At 42.9% G+C, this 18,914-nt stretch overlaps 3 protein-coding genes across 7 annotated transcripts in view; 2 read left to right on the plus strand and 1 right to left on the minus strand.

Moving 5' to 3' along the window:
• Window positions 1–77: 77 nt before the first annotated feature.
• Window positions 78–9,622, minus strand: LOC146208613 (putative ATP-dependent RNA helicase DDX49). The gene is made up of 7 exons (XM_084595360.1): window positions 9,367–9,622; window positions 8,671–8,909; window positions 8,350–8,544; window positions 6,207–6,478; window positions 3,397–3,551; window positions 2,377–2,577; window positions 78–410 (listed from the first exon to the last, which is right to left on the minus strand). The coding sequence occupies exons 1-7, from the start codon at window positions 9,497–9,499 to the stop codon at window positions 154–156; spliced, it is 1,452 nt and encodes a 483-aa protein (XP_084451486.1). The 5' UTR covers window positions 9,500–9,622; the 3' UTR covers window positions 78–153.
• Window positions 9,623–9,679: 57 nt separating this feature from the next.
• LOC146208614 (ataxin-10) overlaps window positions 9,680–18,914 on the plus strand; it is a 34,898-nt gene continuing 25,663 nt past the window's right edge. For both annotated transcript variants that reach the window (XR_014705191.1, XM_084595372.1), the window contains exon 1: window positions 9,680–9,926. Coding sequence is in view for 1 of the 2 variants with exons in the window: in XM_084595372.1 (XP_084451498.1) it covers window positions 9,817–9,926 (110 nt within the window). In the remaining variant the exon portion in view is untranslated. The remainder of the gene's footprint in view (window positions 9,927–18,914) is intronic.
• Window positions 9,921–18,229, plus strand: LOC146208615 (apoptosis regulator BAX-like). Of its 4 annotated transcripts, none has more exons than XM_084595423.1 (2): window positions 9,921–10,255; window positions 14,611–18,229. In XM_084595423.1, the coding sequence occupies exons 1-2, from the start codon at window positions 10,189–10,191 to the stop codon at window positions 15,336–15,338; spliced, it is 795 nt and encodes a 264-aa protein (XP_084451549.1). In that variant the 5' UTR covers window positions 9,921–10,188; the 3' UTR covers window positions 15,339–18,229. The 4 variants fall into 4 exon arrangements, with proteins under 4 accessions (XP_084451549.1, XP_084451547.1, XP_084451565.1 ...); XM_084595421.1 differs by lacking the exon at window positions 9,921–10,255 and adding an exon at window positions 10,562–10,633; XM_084595439.1 differs by lacking the exon at window positions 9,921–10,255 and adding an exon at window positions 10,776–10,916.

Genomic DNA, 18,914 nt, shown 5'->3' on the forward strand with positions numbered 1-18,914 from the left:
TCTGGAAGTCACACTTTGCCACATTTTTTTGACAAGTGTCGTGTGTGTGTATATATAGCATGTACAACAAGCATGAATGACCACTCACCAGTGGTGTTTTTCTTTAATAACCTTCTATTTACATTAAATGTACATAGCTGCAAACTGGTGTGTTCATGTCTGTGCAGATTCTTCTTTGGGAGCTCTTTTCACTTTTACCACCTTCTTTCCCTTCTGCTTTCTGTGGAGAAGACGCTGTTGCTGCTTCTTGCGTCTCTTGGCTTCTACCTCATCAGGGTCGAGACCTTGAAGGAGCAGCTTCTTACGCCAGTTGATCAATTTGCGTTCCTCAAAGTCTTGCTCATCTAGGCGAATTTCTGCCTCTCGCAGTGCCACAGAAACTTGCGTCAAGATCTTCAGCACCTCTGGCTCTATCAAAGTAAAAAAAAGAAAAGAAAGAAAGCCAGTCAGTATGAGCTGCACACCACAACTTGTCACACGATTACAAAGGACATAGGTTATTATATTGTAGATAGAAAATGACAAATAACTTCAGAAGCACTTACGAAGACCATGAAAAGCTATTTACTAAAGGTAGGGGACGTGCACGAACAATCCATCAGGCCTCTCTGCAACGCAAAAGCCATTAAGCTAGCTTCACTAACACTGAACATATTGACAATAAATTGCGAGCCTCCTCTTTGCCCCCCCCCCCCCCCCCCCCCCCCCCGATGATTAGCTTTGTATTTAGGTAACCTGAAAAACTTTAACAGCAAAATTTTTTTGCCACGGGGAATTGTGTGTGTCACTGGCTGCAGACTTGAGTTGTATCCGACTTTAGTAAAAACATAATAAAATCCAAATTTTGTACAAGGCCGTTCATCAAAAGAACCTTCAAAACCGTGGCGGCGCTTTAACGCCGCCATCAAGAGCGTTCTTGCGCATTGATTTGTTGTAATACGTCTTTGCAATTGTTTCAATCTATATCATTATTCTTTTCATCCAAGGCTATATTTTTTCATTTTTTGTTGCAGGTAAAATATAAGCAGTCTTGCAATAGCAAGAGATGAAATATAATGCGGAGTGCGCGTTTGATAGTGGGCATATTCGGCCGAGATGTGAAAGTGAACACTCTATAGTACGGCGTCTGTGCGCATGGAAGTAGCGTACATCAAACGCAGCACTTTTAGAACGCTCCTATGTGAGTCAGCAGAATGTGAGGAACACTTTGGTTTCTTCGGGGCCTCGGAGAATCGGCAAATCTCGGAGGCTATCCTGCCTTCATACAAATGGTGGGTAACGAGGGACGACAGCGCATGTCCGCGAAATGTTATGATTTTATGGTTCAGGTTTGTCAGGCACTACACTGACCACACCATGGCTCTATGCTTGTCAGTTTCGATGTATATACGTAATAGAGCTTCGACTAGACACAAGAGTTGTCGGTGGAGTGGCTAAGCCATTCCAGTGCAGTAAATTTATACCGCGAATGCTATCACATTGAACGCTTCCACGACCCTCTGAAACTCACTGAAAAGTAGCCACCAGTGGCAACCCTGGAGCTAAGTATGGCATGAAATCTTCTGTGCTCCCAATAAGCTTGGTAAATTAGAGGCAGCAGTTTGGAGAAAGCAGTAAGGTTTCAGATGGAAAAACACTTGAATTGTAAACCATGTGAATAAGTTTATTTGTTGCAAGAAAGGTGTTGTTTACCAGATTCCGTTATCCTGCGACCATACATACATTGGCCGGACAGGCTGTTGCATCAATGTCAGGCTTCCTGAGAATGCTAATTTTTTGCAAAAAAAAGAAAAAAAAGAGACACAAACCTGGCAAAAAATTGGTTAGTTGGTTGGTTTGTAGGGTTTAGCGTCCCAAAGCAATTCAGGCTATGAGAGACGCCGTAGTAGCGGGCTCCGGAAATTTAGACCCCGTGGGGTTCTTTAACGTGCACTGACATCGCACTGCACATGGGCGCCTAGCTTTTTGCCTCCACGAAAAGCAGCCGCCGCGGCCAGGATTCGATCCCGCGTCTTTGGGCACTGTAGTTGAGCATCGTAACCACTGTACCACCACGGCAAGGCGGCAAAAAATGGTAATGTATGCGAACGTGTACCATTCTTTGATGATACTGAGTTGTTTTTTCACAACGACAAGACTACCAGGAAAGTCGCTGAGGCTTTCCATATCATCAGAAAATCAAATGTATGCATTAGCAAGACTCTGTAGCTTAGTCAGCAAAAAAAAAAAAAGACTTTGTTACGTGAAGGTGGGTACAACACGTGTGAAAGTTATCGCTTTTTGTGTAATGTTATTGGAGCTTCTATGTATTATAGCACGTATGTGCGTCCACATCTGTGTGTGTATACCAACTTCCAATCTTCTAATAAACCTCACCCTTGGTGGGCTGGAGCACCAGCTTGGTCTTGATGAGCTCCTCAATAGCAGTCACCAAGTGAACGTCGTGCTGAGTGACGAGGGTGATAGCCTTCCCACCACGGCCAGCCCGTGCTGTACGGCCCACACGATGCACATAGTCCTTGGGGGCTGAAGGCACATTGTGGTTGAGGACCAGTTCCACTGACGGAATGTCCAAACCTGCAAGTCAAGGTGTGAAGTTTTTTGAGAGTAAAAAGGTCATGAGAAATGGCCAATAAAACTGACAAACGTTTTGTCCAATGAGCCATAGCAAATACAATTTCAAAAGTTTTTGCAGCAGCATAGGCGTTAAGGAAGAAACACATAAAATCAATGCAGAGTCAAAGTTATGTTGTAATAAATTACATGCCTTGTGTTTACCTTCTATCCTAGAGCTAGACACTCGAGGTTACACGCAGTTACATTCACAGCATATTCGCGAACTGTTAGGAAGACCACTGGGTAAATTAGAATGAACAAGGACGCATGTGCATAAAGGGCTACATACGGACCTCTCTCACAAATGATAAGCCAACTTCGCAGAAATACTTCAGTCCCCAGTAATGGCCGAACAGCTTATCTTTTAAAGTAGAAAATGCAGGCGCAGTCTTCATGTGTTTCACAATATAGAAGATCTTGATATAGTTTCTGGAACAATGGCACACATGGCTGGCAAACAATTGGAAAGTGCGTTCAAAACTTAAGTCTTTTTTTTGAACGTCAGCTAACAGTGACCTTTTGCAGACTGATATGTGCAATATTGCCACCAAAAACTCATTTAGTAACCTAATAAGTCTATCTTCAAATGCACTTTGTCTTCACTGTATAGTACGGCCAAATGCATATGATCACGTGCAAGTTTTGTCACAAGGAGGGCACCTATCGGGATTTAATGTCAAAAGAAGTCATTATACATCAAAATATTTTATTCCAGTGTATATCATTAGAAATGGAACATAGGTAGTGTACACTGCGAAGAAAAAAAAGTAAATTTCTTACCTCTGCTGGCAACGTCAGTGGCTACCAGGACACGAGTTGTATTCGATTTGAACATGCTCAGTGAAGCAAGCCGCACCCTCTGTGGCATCTGAGAATGCAGTGGTGCATTCGGAAAGCCAAGCGATTTGAGGGCAATGGACAGCACTTGGCATCCCCTAAAATGTGGAAAGAGAAGAAAAAAAAAAAACGCAAGTTGAATGTTTACTTATGTTCTCTTGCTTGGGCAAGGTAGAAAATGAGTGCCTGCCAGTACCAATCAGTACCCAGAAGGTCACTTCGAAGTATGCAGATGCCCATTCCACCTTAGCATGTGCAGAGATAATTGAGCAAACCTGGTATATAATGTTTTCAAAATCTTTGCAAAGCATTCACAAAGGCTCGAGCTTGCAAATGAAACCCCTGTTGGCAAGAATATCCAGCCTTTGAGTGTAAAACTGATGTTCTCTGACCTGTGGATGTATCATTGAGGAATGAGAAAGAAAAAAGTCTTCTACTGCACGATGGTGGCCAGTCCAGACTAGTAAAAAGAAGTATTGTAGTGACCGCAAGTAGGACTTTGAAAAACACAGATTCAGTTCTCAGAACCAAATTAACTGCCTCTGTTCAGCTCAGTATCCCTCTCACATTATCACAAGTGAATGTTAAGAGCTTTCACAACAATAACAACAGAAAAAGAAGAGACCACCAGGTAGTCACAAGAAAACCATTCACTGCGAATAGCATATTGTGAAGAAAGTAGCTCAGATTTACGACGTCCACATTTTGTTCTCGACCCTCGCCAAGCTATCCAAGATCTGCATGATGACAACAAAAAAGTGCGAGATGTCTTCTACACAACATAAAACCAAGTAGTAGACTACATCCACTACAGGCGTAGTGAGCATTGCTTATAGATCAAAAATGCATCAGAACACTGAAAGAGGGCATCATAAGCCTCGCTACTAGAACAAGAATATTTTCTGATGAGAAAAAATGATAAATTGGCCAGTAAATTATGCAGGCTAGGCAAAGAAATAGAAATTTTAGAATGGCACCTGTGATATTATGTTTCACAAAGAAAGAAATAAAGAATGCAAAGTGAGAAGCATATACATAGTAGTTTGTTGCTACAAAAAATAAGATAAACTGTTGGAGGAGCTGCAAGCAAAGTGCCTGTTCTGTCTGCGAATTTCTTTTTGTCCCTCATCTTTAGCTGGTTATGCTACAGAACCTCAAATGAGCAAGTATGTACTAACAAGACTTTTGCTGTTGCAAAATTGCTCACCCTGTGAGCTTGGAAGCACAACTTTGCACTTGATTGTCCTTATAACAAGCGCAGGCACTCTACACGAGTATTCTGAAAAGAGAACGGCTTTGCCATCCTGCCATTTAAGCACTGCAACATGATGTAGCTATGCTAATGGTTGTTCTCTGCAAACATCTATACTATGTTGCAGCAGTCATCAGATAATCAATAGCACCAAGTGCATCAGATTTAACAGCTTCTGAAGCACTTTTTGCAATAAAATCGTATGACAGCTTAAACAAATGTTGCTGCTTTGATTTAGTGCTCTGTCTTCCTATTACCTGTTCCTGTTTGTCAACAATAAACTATATAAATTTTTCCTGTCTGCTGTTTGGTTCTGCTAAATATGCATAGGCTTCTATTAGAAGGGTCTACAGTATGTCGAAATCAAATCAGAAAATGTCTGCACAACTATCGGACTGAAATGAACCATGAACAGGCGAAATAAAATGAAAAAGTGCTTTGTGCTCCATTATCGAGGCTATGATACAAAAGTGACACACAGCCAGTAGGTTAGCAAGCTTAAGACATGCCGTTCAATGCTGTGAAATATGAAGCATGATGACATGAATGAAGTTCACAACATAAAAGAGTGTATTGCAGTCTGCATAAACTGTTATGTTCATGCTGGTTGTACAGCACAACTAAAGGTCTAAGTTTTGACCATGTGCTGACAGAGAAGAACAGCTTGGCTTCTTGAAGGAGAGTTCTTGGTTGAAAAATATTCACTGAGCGGCATGGTTCAAGACCTATTCAGCCAATCACTTCAGCTAACTAGGGAGCCAGCAATTAGAAGCATGAGAGTAACCTGGACAACTCAAAGCATTCGAAGCAGAGGAAGTTTTAATGAAAGCGAGATGTACCTTCCATCTAACTTCAGCCATTTGGTCACAGGGAGACTATCTTAACTCTTTCTTACATATCCACACCCTTTCCTGAACCTATGCCTCATGACAAACCTCTAGAAAAATAAAATCTAGTTCTATTAAAGCAAGCTTCAAAGTTGAAGAAATCGTGTGCAGTTCAAACATGGGACTAAACCAATGTATAACACCCAGATGTCCCAGAGGTCAGTAGAAGGACCGAACCGGTTTTCTCTGTGTTTAAGTGGCTGCAGCTAAGCGGGGAGCAAATTTTCCTTTTATAAAAGTATTACCAAACTTCTGCAGAAATTTATTGCCTAATATACTGTCTTCTATGCTCTGCTTCGAGTCATCGGTTAATGCAATCTCGCAGTGCAAGCCGATGGTTTCCTGGTTAACTATGTTGAATGGGCTGTAAACGCAGTGAAGCAGAAGTGAAGGGTTTGAATCTTCCACGCTTCGACACGTTTTTGCTCACTTGTAAAGTTTCGCTTTATAGAACAAAGCTGGTTTCCTATGCCAAAATACGCATAATTAGTTGCAGCAAAATTTTTTTCTTTCATAAACGCCCTTTGACCTAAAGCTGCAACAGAGTTTAATGGCTTTAGTAAACCCTGTGGCAGGAGAAATTTTAAGTACAAAAAGAAGAGAAAGTCACATACTTGCAGGTGCCAGTGAAGATGATCACTGATCCTTTAGGCATGGAGTCAAGAAACTTATGCAGAATGTGCACAAGGTATGCTTCCCGCACAGAAACTGGTGTGAGAACATAACGCTGGTCCAGTTCTTCGACTGTCACCACATCTGATGGAGCAGTGTAGAAAAAAGGATCGGTCATGGCAATGTTGCGCAGTTCCTCCAAGGTGGCTGTGATGGTGGCACTGAACAGCAATGTCTGCCTCTTCTTGGGTAATGCGGCAAATATTGTCTTTAACTGCGGAAAAGAAAAAAATGAGGAAGGGAAGGGAAGAGGAGACAAAAATTGAGTCATTTTGTTTTTAATTTATACATACTGCAGCCCTACGAGGGGGCTATTGCAAGAGCGGTACATAAGAAAACGAAATACAAAAAATACAAGGCACAGCAGCACATATCAAAGTGTTAAAGCACATAAACCGAAATCATGTTAGAGAATGCAAAAACAGCTAAATAACAAGTATATTTTTATCTACTGGTAAAAAATGAGCTAAGCCAGGCAATGAATTCTAATGTTCAATGGTACACAAAAAAAGAAAACCTGTATATAAAGGTGTTGGTGCAAGATTAAATTCATGATAGCTTCTTGTTAGTATTGGTTTGACACAATGGAACGCATAAATTTGATTAAATCGAAATTCCTGTGAGTGGCAAGTGTGGTTAGATGCAGTGACCTAAGGAGAGAAGTGGGTGAAAAGCCACGGTGATATTTACGACATATGACACAAATCGATTTCTTTTGGATGACTTAAATCTTATTTATATATAATGATTCCATACAGACGAAGCGTAGTCAAGGATAGGCAGATTTATGATTTGCACACTAGTAACTTGGTTTCTTTTGGAGCCTGAGTTAATGTTCATCTAAGATGTCCTAATTTTCGGAGTGCTTTACTACATATGAAATCAATATGTTTGGATCCCCCCCCCCCCCCCCCCCCCATGATAAGTTCTCTGCAAAAATAGCTCCTAGGTACTTATATTCAGATATCCTTTGAAGACGTACATCGTTAGAACAGTAAGGAAAAATGGAAGGGGAGGAGCTGTTAGAAAATAGCATTACGACTGTTTGGAAAACTTAATATTTATCCGTCAACTTTCATACCACGTGCAAAATTTGGAAGATTCTACTAAGTGAGAGTGATCCCCTGAAGTGTTGATGATGTCATACAGTACAAATCATCAGTAAAGATGTGGATTTTTGCAGTACTGTTGCATGGGAGGTCATTGATGTACAGTAAAAATAACAAAGGTCCTAAAACCGAGCCCCGAGGTACAAAAACTGTGAATTCGAATTTAGAAAAAACACAAAGCACAATGAATTAAGATTTCTGCATGATCATTTCTTGTAGTCAATTAGTTCAAGTGTACAACTTTGTGTGATTGTTCTGAGCCTGATGAGACGAGCTTTGTATCCTCACAAATAACGCTGCGAATGGCTCTGTTTAAAATTCAGTCATCTGCAATCCTTCAATATGCACTGAATCGTACAGCACATGAGAATTAATTCATTCAAAATATGGCCAACGTTCAATACCATGGCCTTGGGCGCAGCAGCCAAATGTGAAAGCCACTCAGCCTCAACAGCGGGTAAAGTTTTCAATATAATAGAAATGCCACAAATGAACAGCTGCAGCTTGTGCTTTGACTATGTTTTGCTTTATAGGATTTAGCGTCCCAGAGTGGCTTAGGCTATCGAAGATGCTGTAGTGCAGGACTCCAAAAATTCCGACCACATCGGAGTATATAATGTGCACTGACATTGAACAGCACACAGGCGATTTGATTTTTGCCTCTATAGAAAAGTTGACTGTTGACTGTTGTGCCCACATCCTTGGGCACAACAGTCAACCGTCCTAACCACTGCACTACCATGGCGGAGCTGTTTTACATTTGTGTAATCATTAAATGTTAATAGAAGGTTAGCAAACAAGAAGTAACCTTTGAAAGGCCACATTTTAATATAGAAATGCTAGATTCCTTTTCTTAGTTACAATAAAGCTAAAGGCATCCTTTCGGGAAATGGATGGATGTACATTTATAGCTTCCGAGCCATTATGACTAAATGCATGCAATGCAGGCATTAAAAATGCAGACAAACGTGCATACCTGTTCATTGAAATGACCTTCAAGTAGTCTGTCTGCCTCATCTAACACCAGAAAACGAATCCTCTTGAGTGTAAACGTGTTGCAGCTCTCCAGGTGGTCGGCCAACCGTCCAGGTGTAGCCACGACAACATGAGGACTTTCAGCCAGGATTTGTCCTTGTGTCACCATGTCCATACCACCAACTATGACACAGTCCTTGAAAGGAAAGCATGCATTACACATTAATCAGTTTGAGGTTAGCCATGTTTAAAACTTAAAGAAGCAAAGCTGCAGAGTCTCAGGGAAGCAGCAGCATGTTATATGTACTCCTTATTCTCTTACCCTAAGCCCTGCTGCCTTGCCAACAACCTTGAACTGTTCAGAGATCTGGAAAGCCAGTTCGCGAGTTGGTGTCAAGATGAGAGCAAATATTCCATAAGGATCTTCAAATAGCTTCTGAAGAATAGGCAGTGCAAACGCAAGCGTTTTCCCGCTGCCTGTTTTGGCGCACCCGATGCAGTCTTTCCCATTCAGAATTGCAGGAATGCAGTTCTCCTGGATGGGTGAAGGATTTTTGATACCTGAAATGAGGTAATGAATGCGACATTAACATGGAAACTAGAATTTCTGCTCGTGCTTACTGGTCTTGCACAACGGGAAGGGCAGCGTGAAAATAAAAGGGCGAATAAAAACAGGCAGAAATGCAGCGGCCGTTCTCTACTCTTTTGTGTTCGTCCTTGTTTTTTAGCGCATCCCTGCTAAAATGGAAAGTGGAAGGACGCCGTACTGTCTACTCCCCACGCCATGTATTGCGTGGGAAGTAGACAGCCGATCAAGAAAGACCAACGCCTTTAAAATTGTGCAGAGTGAATGAGTTCAGCCAACAGTGACATGCAAAAGAAAATAAACTAAAGTGGCTTTTATGAATACAGCAGGCGCACTCCGAGCGCCGGTCTCAGTTCGACATGACACTTGTTTCGCTTGACCAAATACGATGCTTTGTTAACCTCAATATCTAGATGCCAACTGAAGTCATACCTAATGTATCAAGCTGATCAATCATCCACTTGTTTAGCTTCAGGTCTTTAAAGGTAACAGTTCTCGACGGTTTGACGTTACACATTGCAGTGCCAGCCGTGCTTGCCGTGCCGTCCTCACTGGGGGCTGCCATGTTGAAAGGAGTCTGCGTGTAGGGCGTGGACAAATGATATCAATTTCAGTGGTAGAGTGTAGACTGATGTAGAAGAGGATTCGGATTAATGTACTTGAAACAGTAGGCCGACTGCTGCCATCTACAAAACACACTTCCGCTGTTTGTTGCCATGCGTCACCTTGCGCCCTCCCTTTGCTACCCCTGCCCCCCACACCACCACCACTGCACGAGTTAGTGGAGAGGGAAAATATGGCAAGGGAAGCCGGGGTAAGCGAGGGCTGTAGTGTAAGCAAGTCTGGTCAAGTTGCAGTGCATTTTCAGTGACGAGCTGTGTCATGAGCGAGGACACGGTTTCAGGCGACCAGAAAACTATCCGGGATCGTAGTTGTTCGCTCGCACCGCAGCTGCAGAGCCACCTTGGAGAGCTAGCCGCCCTGCGGACCAGGTTGGTGCTTTGTTCTGGCCTGCGCTAGGGCGCACTGGACGTCGTTTTTTCGGAATTCGCGGGAGCCGCTGCGGGTTTGGGCATGACTCATACACCACCTTGGCTACGACCACCAGCAAACGAGACGGCTCCCCCCTGTTCTTGTTGTGAAGCCACTGCGGTGTTTGCCAGCGTGCGCCTTCTAGCTCTGTCCAATCTATTGCTCGACTGCTAACTTAGCGCGCGCGTTTTTGTTCCCCCGAGAGACAATTGCAAAAGGAGCATGGCAAAAAAACTCGTCGAGGTTTCTGGCGAGCCCTCTTCATCCTCAAGCGGTGCCAACTCTGGCGGTACGTACTTACTGTCATCAATTTGCCTGCATGCCTGCTTTTCGATTATACGCGCTAAGCATCCAGCCGCACCCCGTAACATGCCTTCGCTTTCTCTGCACCTGGCACCAAACTTCGCTGCAATGACAACATTATTTTGTCATTATGCATCGTCACACTTTGCACGTCAATGTTCGTGTAGTGTGCGTGTGCATGCACGTCTGAAAGGGACGAAAACGGCCGGGCATTCTGCATCGTTGCCGCTTATGTTATCGCTGCGCGCCCGCAGCGTTTTCACATGCTGCGCGTGCGTGCGTTGTCGTGCGACCTGTTGCGACCGTGTATTGTCCGTAGTTGTAGCTGGCGATCGCGCTGCATATTTCTGGTGCCGACTGCAACGTGAGTCAGTTCATTTCAGAGTTCACGCAGTTCATACACCTTTTACTCCTGGCGACGCGTTATTTCACGGTCGATCGAGTTCCCGGGAGTGCGAGGAGGCATGGCGAGAGGGTAGCCGCGACGCCGCTTTCACAGACATGATGCAACATGCCCTTCCGTATCTTCTTCCGATTGCGTATTTAGGAACAATCGGTCTGAGCATATTCGTGGAAGCGTGGATGCGCATTCTGTTACCACCGCCGAATGCTGTCGTCCCCGTCACGTCGGCTGCGGCAATATTAGGGTTCTTTTGTTTTGCTGTTTTCCGTGTTTTGTTTGGCGGAGTAAGGGAGAGGGTGTTCGTTGCCGCACGTGCTTTTCTTCGGATGCGGTGCGCGTGGCTCCTTTGTCCCGATTTGTGGAGCCGGGGGTGGTTTTCTTTCCGGACGATTTGCTGGCTATTTGTCAGAGTAGGGGGATGAAAGAGTCATGAAGGTGGTAGGCCGCGGTGAACGGGTGGTTGTGTGGGAGACGGCGCGTCAGCTTTCACCAATACGCTTGTACTTAGCAGTGACTGAGTTTTGTTAATTTTTGCGCCCCATGGCTTGCAGCATCTGCGTGAGGATTGAAATGCTGTGCATGTTGTCCACAAAGCTCGAGTAAATATTACATTCTTTGTTTTTCGTTTTAAGTGTTAGAGTATGGTTTAAAGTAGTTGCGTATTTATGGTGTGCCTTTTTCTAGTGCCCTCAAGATAAAAGCTACACGTTCACAACTTAGATGCTTCTTTTTTTTTTTTCTTTTTTTTTTTCATAGAAGTGAAATGCGTCATTGCGGTGCGATTATCGTTTTTTATATTTCCCAGAATTCATTCTTTCTATGCTAGTTTACAATGGCTTATGGGGTTTAACGTCCCAAAACGACTATGAGAGACGCCGTAGTGGAGGGCTGCGGAAATTTCGGCCAGCTGAGGTTCTTAACTTGCACCGACATCGTACAGCACAAGTGAGCCTTGCTTTCCGGCTCCATCAAAAAACGGCCGGGATGTCAGTTTTCAATTAATGAACTTGTCTGTTGTGATTATGGATCACGCGTTCGGTGTTTGACAATTTATCGCTCCTTCCATAGAGAAGTTGCGATGATGATTGTTACTTTGGTGCATATGTAACTGCATTAGAGGCATGTGCCCTACTTTTCGCTATGTGACAAATTTTTGTAGCCGATGCGTACTCCAAAATATGCCCGCCACTGTACACCAAGATAGGGATTGTTTAGAGGTATGCTCTAGCTTATTGCATCATGGTTTAGTCAATGCTGGGATGAATGATTATAAGTTCTAAATAGTCAAGTTTGTAATTTCACTACCATTGTTTTCATTCATAGTGCATGCGAACTTTACACAATTAAGTGATGTGGTTCCAACCTCGTGGAATTTATTTCATCAATGAGCACAGTTGGTAAAAGACTGTTTCAAAAGAGGCTAGAGGAAAGGAAAAGGCATGTATTGTTCCAAATGCCTCTTGCTTTCTTGGGTTCAGGAAGTTATTTACACTGGATTGAATAGTAATCCAAGTATCTGTGTAAAGTGTGTTGCAGTTCGATAATGTCAGCAGTGTATGCTTGTGTGGTGGTGTGTCCATAGGAGCCAATGCCAGCACATACATTTTTTATCATTACTAGCTGAAAATGTTAGGTGCTTGGTGATATATACTTATCTGCGTCCTAAGGCACTGTACTTGCTGCCATGCTGAAAGTTAGGCACTGTGTGTTCTTTTAGCGTGTAAGGAACGCAGTATCATTGTTATGTGTAAAATTACTTCTGGGATGAAATAGCACAGGAGGGAATGCCCACTCTCTATGAAAACCCGAAAAGGAGGTTGACTTTATTTAAATTACCAAATCCTACACTGCACCAGCCCTTACCCAATTCTTATAATCCACCAGCATCACAGTTCCCTTTCCTTGCAACCCGTCTCGACCTATGTCCCAGGAAAGCTTCTGCGAGCCTGCTTCCGTGCCTATGGGTTGGGTCGCTGCAGTAACTCTTCTATTTTATTTCCTGCCTTTGGTTGTGTAAAATCTTGCTTGTCTACTCTGGGACATTTTCATATCTCATTAACATTGACTGTAAGCCCAATATACAAAGCTGCTGCTGGCATAAGCACTATGTTCTCTAGTTTTGTACATTAAAAAAAAGTGACCTCAAATAACTTCTACCATACCCTGTCCCCTCTTGAATGAGTGCACCTATACACTCAAGACCTATGCAGCTAAAATTTTGAAATAATATTAAATGAAATTTTTTTTTTCAGTTCTTATGTTTGGAATTAACTTGCCATATTTGTTACATAAAAATCAGGTTTCACTTGTTTCAGTTGTTTGCTTTCTTGCTAAAGAGCAATTGGGCAGAGCAAAATCATTTTATGCAGTTTCACCATTCTTTGCCGGAAAGTGTAGCGAGCACATCCCAAAATCAGAGGTTTGGTGGAAAGGATTTTGTGCAGTTTCACCATTGTTTGCCGGAAAGTGTAGCGAGCACATCCCAAAAGCAGAGGTTTGGTGGAAAGGGAAGGCAGCTCGTGGAAGTGATTCAGAGTCACTGTGATGTGCTTTCCATTACCAGTTCTATGAAAGACGGCTCCCCGTCAGTCGCATCCATTGCTTTGTATTGTGTGGTATTTTGCAACAGGGATGCATGTCAAAGAGGTACCCATTCTTTTGCCTGGCTCCGTGGGCACATACGTTTTGCTTTTGAGCTACATCTCTTTGCACCTAATCTGTAGCACTTTGTACTCATTTTGACTGCTTGCCTGGGCTTGTAGGTTCCTCTAAATTATGTAGATTGTTAGTTTCTTAGCATTAGAAATATTGGACAAGCATAGAGGAACAGGATATGGATTCCTCCAGCTTCCCTGTATTTGTCCTGCTATTTTCAGTGCTAAAACAATTGTACCTTGTGGCTACAGCTTGTGCGCTTTGCTTAGGGTTTTGTTCTTTCTTTTGATTAGGCATTTTTTATAGTTAATGACCAAAGTAAAGGGACACGGAGGAATTAGTGAAAGACGATGGCTATCCTTGAAAAGGATTGGCGGCTCTAATTTTGAAATGAATCAAATGAATGACAGTGTTACATAGCCGGTGTGATCCGTGCACCAAAGTTGGTGTGGACACACACATTTTAATTTTAAAATGCACCAGTGTCAATTATGCCCCATTTTTTATTTTTTTTTCTAGCTGGTAGATCCTGTGTTCTTAATGCACAGTGGAATACCACTTGGACCAACATCACTTAAACAAAGTATTGAGTTGTTCGAACTTTATTAAATACCCCCCCCCCCCCCCCCCCCCCCTCTGAAGCTCCATTTAATGCTATGCAAATGCTCTTCATTTTAAAGCATTTCAGTCCTATGAACATCTTCAGTGACGTCATCCTGTGTCTCCCACGTCATACTTAGCACTTCAATAAGCACAACCTGCTCTTTTTGTTGCATATTTTTACGTTGAGAATCATCTTTCATTAGTGTGTGATAAAATGTTTCTGTACTTAGCTTTAAACTGAATAGGATATCTAAACAAGCTTGTAGCCAGCTGAATCCATTGCTGGCTTTGCACGTTTAATTGGCTTCACAGTCATAGCTGGAGCCTCAGCTCTGCTATGCTTAGGTTCAAGAAAGGTGTATATATGCATGTTGGTTAACCATGATCTGCCAAAGCAATGATCTAAATGTGCCTTCTTTTGGGTGTCAAAAGCAAGATTTTTTTTCATCTTTACAGCTCTAACAAATATTTTCTTCTTTTAGGAACACACATAGATGAGGAATCAAAGATTACATTTTCTCCTAGGGTCAAGCTGGCGTGGAGATGAACTTGTAAAATCATGTAGCGTGCTTTGCTCTTGGTTTTTCAAGGTTTTGTGCATGGCGATATCCTAGGATGGAGCCTGGGCTCAAGAGTTGCGTGGAAAGTGGAGCATTAATGAAGCCACTTGGTGATTGCAGATGCCAGCGGAGGCCAAGTGACTCCCACCGGTGCACCGCAACGACCACTTCTGCTACCTCTGCAGACGCAGATGAGCATTCCTCTTCCCTTGCTGCGCAATACACCCACTCGCGAGGAGACCCAGGAAGAAGGCCGCGTTTTGCTCAGCGGTTTCGTGGACTACCAAGTGGCACGGGAGAGTATGCCTGTCCCCATGGATCCGAGAGCTGGTGGCGAGTCCATCGGAGATATGGTGTACAGCCACACAATCGATGAAGAGGACATCGGCACCCCGCACAGTCGTACCGAAGCCGAGGCGCTGCACCCCGTCTATCGCAACATGGGTCGCGAGCTGCGCTCCCTGGCTGACCGTTTCTCGCAGAGCAGAGAGCGTATACGAGTGAGGCAAGAGGCAGACTCGCTGGACCTCTCCAGCCTTACTCGTGACAACTTGACTGCACTAATGATGGAACTCTTTGCGGATGGCTTCAGTCGTGAGAGGCTCGTCACCTTTTTCTTCTTCTGCAGTGATCTCATCCTGAAGTCTGTTCGGGGCTCAGCAAATGGCTTACAGTTTCAAGTGGTCGCCTGGGTATGGGCTTTTCTACGTGACCGTGTCTGCTTCTGGGTCCTCCAGCATGGGGGCTGGGAGGCTGTGCTCACAAACTACTTGCCAAAGCTGGCCGTCACAGCAGCAGGCTTTGCTGTCTGTGTGGGTGTAATGTTTTACATTTGGAAGAACTGGTGAACGATGAGTGGAGCCAACTGCTCACCCTCCTGCACTTGTTGGCATTGCTCACTGTGTGACAGGTTTTCCTTGTCAGTTTTGTTGTTTTCGTCCAGAGCAGATGTAGCAATTGTTGCCCTTTGGAATCGCGGAGGATGTGTGGTGTTGTTGATTGTTGCCCTTGGGGTTGGCACCACATTTTCCATCTGCATGGACATTTTGAAGCCGCTCATGGATGAATGTTCTGTGTGTTCCATTGTTCACTTTTATGCACTGCCACACTGACAGTCCTCCCAGTGAGGAGCATTGTTGCGCAGTCATTATTTATCTAGGTGTGTGGCCCATTCACACTGACATGCTGGCTGGTTTCATGCTTTTGCATCAAAGTCAGCATGGCACTTTGGATGGGGATAAAATATATTCATATTCCGAGGTTGCAAACACTTGCCGTCTGTTGTGTTTACTTCACGACTCACCTGTAATTCATTGGGTAGAGAACCTACTTAAGGCGTAAATTTTGAATGGAATGGCATTTGAATAGTTATTTCTCTTAGCTAGAGTTAATTTTTTATTACTTTTTTGCTTAAACTTAAGTTTTTCTTTCAGGCAGTTATTGCTTGCTTTTGACAAAGAGGCATTTTAGCAGATTTACAGGTACCCATAATGAATTGTTGAATTGCAGCAGTAATTAATATTTTCTATGAACTGATTCCTGAATGATAAAAAGAAGCAGGATAAAATTTTTTAGCAGTGTCGTAAAATCTCTTATGCAGCTTACTACAGGTGATAGCTAAAGATGCATACTATGCTAGAAATTTTGTTTGAGGTTTGAGTGTAGTTCCTTTTGCATTGTAGCTATCTTATTGCTCACTAATACTCGTGGATAGCTCTCTCTGGCTCTGCAGCAAAGTTTAAGCTGGAAAGGGAAGGATATAGGCTATTGTACCGGTGCTGTTAATGTAAGGTGTGTAGATAGTGTAGTCTCCTTCCCTTTCCTTCTTAGCCTATGTTACACAACAATGGAAAGCTGTCTGCGAGTATAGTGATGCCATTGCTTGTTCTTGTTTATAGACTCAAATCTCAAGTGTAATATATGGATCATGCTTGTTTGTGCAAGTTTTCATATTTTACCAGTGTATTTATAGTCATATATGTGCACGTTTTACTTTTTTTTTCCCTTTACCCCCCCCCCCCCCCCCCCTTCCCGTTTTTTTTTTACGTTACAGCTTCTCATTTCGATGTTGTGGTCATATTGAAGACTTAGACAACTGTCTGCTTCATATAATGCTTTTCTACACTAATTATTGCTAACCTGTGCTTCTTTGGCAAAATCTTACTGTATCTACCCATTCAAAGAGTACATCTTTGTTGTTGTCCTTTGTCTGAATTCTTGTTTTTGACATTCGTGGCCATGTCTATTTTTTTGTCCAAGGCGTTCTTTGCCAGGACTTTGCTTTACAAGCGTTTATTTAACTGACTTCTGTCGATAACTTGGTGTGTATATTATTTTGTATACATATAGCGCTTGCCAATTTTTCAAGGAGCTTGCACTCTAGGTAGTAGCATGCGACGGTCATGTTATCATTCTTTGACCACCTGTCTTTTCAACTCGTTCTTTGCACTTTTTCAGCCGTCCATATTGTCTCTTGACTGTGCCTCGCTGACAGCATTGTCTACACTGCTGTATCTGTACTTTCCTTTTGCGCACCCATTGGATGAATTTCGCCGCACATGGGATTAACCAGTTGTCTTGCCAATAATGTGCCATTTGTGGAGCCCACGTTGAGGACCATGTCAGATTTCGGGGGGCAGCGACTTCCAAGCTGAGATAACGCATTCCCGCAGCCTGTGGGCTTCCACTGCGTTAAAGCTCCTATACAGCAAGATGCATATCTCGGGAGTAGTCGGAAGTGGATTGCACTGCTCGCTGTTGATATAATGAATTTAGGGCCTGCCTAGCAAATGTAACTTTGAGCGATTTCATTTTGTTTGCAGAGGTTGCATATTATATCATCCAGTATTGTTGAAGTTAAAAGAAAAAGGAGGCCTTTTTTTTTTTCTTTTTACGTTTAAAGTTTTGCTGTTTACAGTTTGTGTTGAGACTGCCTGTTTAGTTGGGGCTTTTAGGGGCACCATTGGATCAAGGTATGATGCAAGCATGCCCTACTCTTGGTGAGCAACCATTTAGGTCACACGGTAAGCTCAGTTTTTAAACTGGGACTAGGCTCTCAGAATAGTTAGACTTCCAAAAGCTTCTTTGTGTTATATAGATATATATATTCACTGCAGTTCTGTTAGGTAGCAGGGCTCCTGAATATATACACATTTTTGAGGAGAGGACAACCTCCTTGTGAGCAGCATTATAGATGACCATTTTAGCTTTGTTATGTGGCTTGTTTAACTTCTTCAGTATGCATTTGTTTTTATAAATTCTTTGCTAGCGAGCTGCGGTGTTTCCACCATACTTGGCTTGTGGATTTAGCGAATGGTTTGGTTTGCGAATGTCCATAAGAAATTTGGGAGGTTTTACAGGAGCAGATAAGAACATTTTTGTGCACTTTTGCGCTGACAGGCACTAAACGCTGAAGTTTTAGCCCATGGCTGTATCTGACGTGTCAGTCATTGCAAGAAGAGACTGTACGATTTTTTGCGCACATTTTTTCAAGGGCTCCCACGTATGTATTTTGTAAAAAACGTAAACTGTGGCCTGCTGTGTATGCGGTGGGAGAGAGCTGGGCTTTCAAGAGGAACGAGACGTGCCACCACAGTGTGTGTGCTTCGACACTGCCAATTTTCATTTGTGGTGCTGACTTTTCATAAAATGTGTTTGGCTGTTTTGTAAACGAAACCAAATGTTATTTTTATATATCCTTTGCTGTGTTCATGAATAAACGGAAACAACCTTTTTGGTACTTGACTGTTTATGGCTTGTTATTGGCAATGTATCCAGGGTTCGCACAGGTCTTTGAAATCCTTGAATGCCCTTGATATTCACAAGTGCTTCGACTGCCCTTGAAGCACCGTAAGCTTTGTGCACTCCTTACGAAAAAATAAAGGTTGAACTGGTGTGTCTAAAAAAACAAGGCTATAAGGTAGCATAGGGGTGCATCTGAAAGGGTACAATTGAAGAATGAGAAAAGATGGGCAAGGCCCATAGCAACAAAACTGCGCATGCTAGGATAAATCCTTTTAAGATGTGCTTCTTGGTCTCCTTCCCATTCCTCTTTGTTTTTATTTCCCTAGACTGCCCTCCTCTTATGCAAGTAAACTTGTGAAAAAATGGCATAGAATGCTTGAACATGATCAAGGGGATGCATTAGAAAGTCGGCAGGCACGTCTGAAAGCAAGATGCTTGAAGGCGAGAAATTTTCCTAAAGAAAAAAAATGCTGAAATTTCTCAGAGTCTTTTCGAAGAGCAAACTTCAGAAACTACAAAAAGCTCCTCGTCAAGATCAAATTTCCATCAGAAGCCAGAGAAAACGAATGGATGTTGCCCTTGGAGTGCTCAGAGCTAAAGAAGAGTAGGAGGGTTCGTAATCTGTTTGATCAAAACAAAGATTATTTGCCCTTCTTGAATATTGCCCCTTTGTAGCTTTG

This window comes from Amblyomma maculatum, chromosome 1, assembly GCF_055883805.1.
Source record: "Amblyomma maculatum isolate TAMU_Amacu chromosome 1, ASM5588380v1, whole genome shotgun sequence".
NCBI classification, from domain to species: Eukaryota; Metazoa; Arthropoda; class Arachnida; order Ixodida; family Ixodidae; genus Amblyomma; species Amblyomma maculatum.